The sequence below is a fragment of the Halyomorpha halys genome, unplaced genomic scaffold, assembly GCF_000696795.3.
Source record: "Halyomorpha halys isolate HHAL.00 unplaced genomic scaffold, Hhal_1.1 Scaffold589.1, whole genome shotgun sequence".
NCBI classification, from domain to species: Eukaryota; Metazoa; Arthropoda; class Insecta; order Hemiptera; family Pentatomidae; genus Halyomorpha; species Halyomorpha halys.
The window spans coordinates 267,562-272,354 of record NW_027109720.1 but is presented as its reverse complement, the minus strand read 5'-3'; the positions used below and the strand labels follow the sequence as shown (position 1 = coordinate 272,354).

The window sequence follows — 4,793 nt, the reverse complement described above, 5'->3', positions numbered from 1 at the left end:
AACGCAATATTTTAGTTAACAAATCAGAGATTTCACAAGCGTCATACCTCCTTATTATGGGGAACGTTTTTTTTTTTGCACTCAACTTAGTTGGGAATTGATCTCTTTGGTTCATATTTCTTCTAAAACTAATTTTTGAATATGAATAAGATCCTTCACGGCAAATATAATCATAAGTTATAAATTAACTTATCCGGAATAATATACATTTGAATAAAATAACACATTTTTTTAAATAGTGTATGTACAGTAAAATTTCTCACTTTGGATACCTGATACTCTCTGTCCTGGTGTTGGGGGACATATCCTTGGTATAAGCCCTGGTCGCTAAGGATCGCTCCTCCCTCCACCGCAGCCACCGGTGCCTGAGGGTGTTTTGTACCTCTGTGTTGAGGAAGCAGTACAGCAGGCCCACCGAAAGTCCCTAGAAATAGGCGAAATATTGTGTAGAATTTAGCTCTTATTGCTCTTGTAGGAGATATAAAAACATACAGTGAGTTTAATTTTTATAACAAAGAAAATGACAACAATGAAACCTGGGTGGAGAGGAGTAGAGCCCTGATGTTGCTGTATACCGCAGACTGCGGCCCTGCTATGAAGAGGATGTAAGTGATGCCCAGGAGCGGGATGAGGACCAGGAGTGCCTTCGAGCCCTTCCTGTACTGCTCTGTCTCTGCGTTGTTGGCCGACCTCAGCTTAGTGATCAGGACCTAAGGTAAGGAATTTTATGTCTGTGATGGGGTTATCTTACAACTTGTAAACAAAAATAAATAATATAAGCATTATTTGGAAGTAAGGAAATAGAATAGATTGAATATGTGATATCTTCTTATATGTATTAACTTCAATACCAAAAATAGAGGATTTATGGGAGATGTTTTCTCTGAAACTGAATAAAAAATATTAAATACACCTTATAATTCTATCCTCACCTGAAGTGAGCTGAACTAATCGAGTTCGTATGAGTCTACTACAAGAACATTACCTCCTGAGACCATACAAGCTTGTATCTTACTAATAATTGATAATAACAAGAAACGCGCGATAAGCTCTTTAGACCTCCATGGTCTGTTGCCCATATAATCATAATAATAATGAAAATTTTATTTATATTTATTTCTAGATTTGATCTAATTTAAATAAATAAAATTGTCATACACCGTATACGACAACATCAAAAAACTGTCCACATTATTGATTATAGATAGATCGGTATAATTTATTTTATTTTCCTACCTGTCCTGCCTTCTATGTTATTCAGCTATTGCTAATTAACGACGCATTGCTACAAATAAAACCATTAACATTTTATCCTAAGTTGTGTTTCATAATTGACAATATAGTTAATACAAGTATTTTCCTCTGTCCAGCGTACTCCCTGGGACAATAACTGCTCTCCTCACAAAGTAGAAGGGTGCTGGGTCCGCAATTTTCTTCTGCTTACACCATGTCCTTGAAATGCGGATAGTTTTCTTAGGTCATTAGCTAGGGGAAAACGCCGTTTGTTAGAACATAGAACTCTACCATCTTAGTTGCTTGGCCCGCAGTGCTTACAACGAGCGCAGGCTACCGTGTTATACTCGGCTATTAATTCTTAAATAAAAAATGTTTATTTTAAAATTTTGATTATCTTTTAAATTGTATTTTTCAAAATATAAAAATAGAAATTTTTATAATCGTTTATCCAGATTAAAATAAAATTAAAATGCATTAAAAAAAACTTTTAGACAATTTTGAGGTCAAAAATTACAATTACAAAGAAGGTGCATAACCGAAACGTTTAATGAAGTTGGAACCGCTAATCATTATTCTGAGAAGTTTGAACTACGGTAGATTTTTTTTTTAAAAGAAGCTGACTAACACTATCTCTCTCCATTATCTATCTTTTAGGACTAGACTGCATTATTAGAAAAGGGTTTAACTTTAGGTGGTAAAGTTCCAGTGATTTGTTATTATTAGGTGAGAACAAGGAAACTATAAAACTAAATGCAACTAAAATGTTGATAAATTCTAGTTAGGAACTAGGCCTCGAAATGAATACGGATAAAATAAAATATATGGTCAGCAGTTGGAATGGGAGCAACGTCGGTGATATAGATATAGGAGGAAATAAGTTTGAACAGGTAGAAATGTTTTATAAGTATTTAGGTTCAACGGTAACTAGAAAAAAACAAATTCATGAGGATATGAAAGCAAAGTTCAATGCTTGTTATTTTTCAATTTCGAAAATACTTAACTCGCGCCATCTGTCTAGGCAATTTCAAAGTTAGGAAACTATTATTCTTCTTACTATTCTTTAACCGTGGATGCGAAACATGGTATCTTACACTAAGGGAAGTACAGCGCCTTAAAGTTTTTGAAAATAAAGTATTACGTGAAATGTTCGAGCTGAAAAAGGATGAGTTAAATGGAAGTTAAGTTTATAAAGTTACATAACGCTAAATCGAAGGAACTGTACTCAGTAAATATAAATATAATCAGTTCATATGAGGTTGTAGAACAACAGGAACCGATCCCTAACATGTTAATAAACACTGAACCGTCGTGTAAACGTCCTTGAGGTTGACCAAAGTGTAGGTGGGAGGATTGCATCAATACTAATCTGGTAGATTTGGGTTTGGACGGGCATTATTGAGTAAATGTGTGTAGCCAGCGATAGGTGGTTTCGGCATCGAACCTTCGGATTTACGAAGCCTTTATTATCATTATTATGATTTAAAAAATCTTTTGAGTGGAGTGTTTTCCCGATGAAAAGTTACTTTATTCTCACGAACGTAGTAGGAAAAGAAGTTAAGGGCGAAGGGAAGATGGTAATGATGGCACAATTGGTATAGACAATTAATCAGTATGGGACAGTATACAGTCACAATTTTTTTCACAGTTGGGTTGGTGTACAAATGCTTGATTGATAACAAGTGTTTTCATCTAGGCCCACGCTTAGCAAGTGATTCTCAGCATACCCTGAAGAATGAGTTGGTAACATGTGGAACATGAGTTCTAAATGACAACAGTATTTTACTCATTATGTAAAATAAATTTATTTGCGTTGTATCTTCAACATAGATATTTAAATTAATAATCAAAACAAATTAGATAATTTTATTCATTTTGGAAATTTATATTTAAATTTATTGTTGAGTGAAGAGTATTAAATTGGAAAAAGAAACTTCTGAGGGTAAGGAAAACATTGATGGAAATGGAAAAATAAATCAATGAATATTAAAAAAAAAATTGGATAGTCGAAGTAAAAATTGAATAATTTATTTTTAAAAATACTAGATAGTTTTTGAAAAATTCAGTTACAAAAAAAAACAACCAAAAAACGTAGATTTAAAGATATACACTTTTTAGCTCTTAGTTTGAGAAATTAAAATTATAATATTAATGTAATAGTACGATTTGAAATTAAATTTATTAATACGACCCATAAAGGGTCATGACTTCAGTACTTTGTAAGGAACCACTATTTTTAGAACAACGTTTAAACATGGAGGTTATATTTTCAAGATCACGCTAAATCGCAGGATTCTTCCCCAATTAAGGATACTCACTTTACAAGGCTGATTGTACTCCAGGATGGCTTCAGAATCCACAGGGTTGATTCACGGCTACAGTATAAAAAAAATAATCCTCATTAGCCGACTTCGAACTCGGGTTCTGGAAGTTAGTAGATAGTGCCTTACCACTATGCCACCACACTCCCTTAGAAATTGAATTAGAATAAAATAAATTATTTGCTAATTCCATATATTTTACGAATAAACTTAAATGCGTTGGAATATTTTTTAGCAGTTCTTCTCATAGCCCAGTTTTAATTAACTCCAAAAATGTTTCATCTCTTAGTCAATGGCTGCAGAAACTTGAATGACTAAATAACTATTAATAGAAAACCCACATTGGCTTGAACAAGTTCCCTACTTGATTTATAATTTAAAAATTGAAGTACCTACCAACCAATTTGCAAACAAAAATTTCTTTAAATATTCAGTACTTTTTTGATCGAAAGCAAATCTCAGTTTTGATTTATGATTTATTAAAAACTCCCCATTTTCAAATATATCAATGTATACAAAAAACAAATTAATTAATTATGTGAGTTATTAAAAAAAAACAGACATTCTATTAAATACAGTCATATAGTATATATACTTTTTTTAACAAGCCAATTTGTGAAAGATTTTCAAAATGTGAAAATGATTGTTAATGGACTAAATACGTAAAATAAATTAAAACAGTCGTTGATTAGGAATTTATTCCAGCTTCGATTTCGAGAGGCTTTTAACCGAGTGGTTAATAAAAGATATTCAACAGAGGACAAAAAAAAAAGCTTTATTGAACTTGGAACGAGAATGTTTTGTAATTTAATTGAATTGCGAATGCAATGGAGGACCATGAGAACAAGGCTGCCTTTCAAATTGCTTTTGTAAGCTGCGTTGTATTGGAAACTTTAACCAGCTTTGAATAAACAAAGTCCCCTTCTGCCTCATCTTTTCAGGATATAAAACAATACCATGCTATTATTCCTGTTAATATACCAACTCGATAAATGCGGGATAAATCTAAGAATCTTGCAAGATCTCTTTGTATTGACAAACGTAATGGATTTTCGAATGAAATTTATTTTTGGAATAAGTAATTAAAAGAAATGAGTATAAATTTAGATTAATCAGTTTATTAAAGATAGTAATAAAATGAACGAATTGATAAAATGATAAAAAGATTTTCAGAGGAGGAACGAAGGATCAAGATATATTTACACTAGAATAGTTAAAACTAAGTATGGTTTGGTTGTA

The 4,793-nt window shown here is 32.2% G+C and overlaps 1 protein-coding gene across 1 annotated transcript in view; it reads right to left on the bottom strand.

The window, feature by feature from the left end:
• Positions 1-4,793, bottom strand: part of Dh44-R2 (Diuretic hormone 44 receptor 2) — a gene marked incomplete at its 5' end in the record, with an annotated part of 201,664 nt that overhangs the window by 2,354 nt on the left and 194,517 nt on the right. Inside the window, 2 exon segments of the mRNA XM_067047906.1 lie at positions 273-424; positions 537-710. Of these exon segments, the coding sequence (XP_066904007.1) occupies positions 273-424; positions 537-710 (326 nt within the window).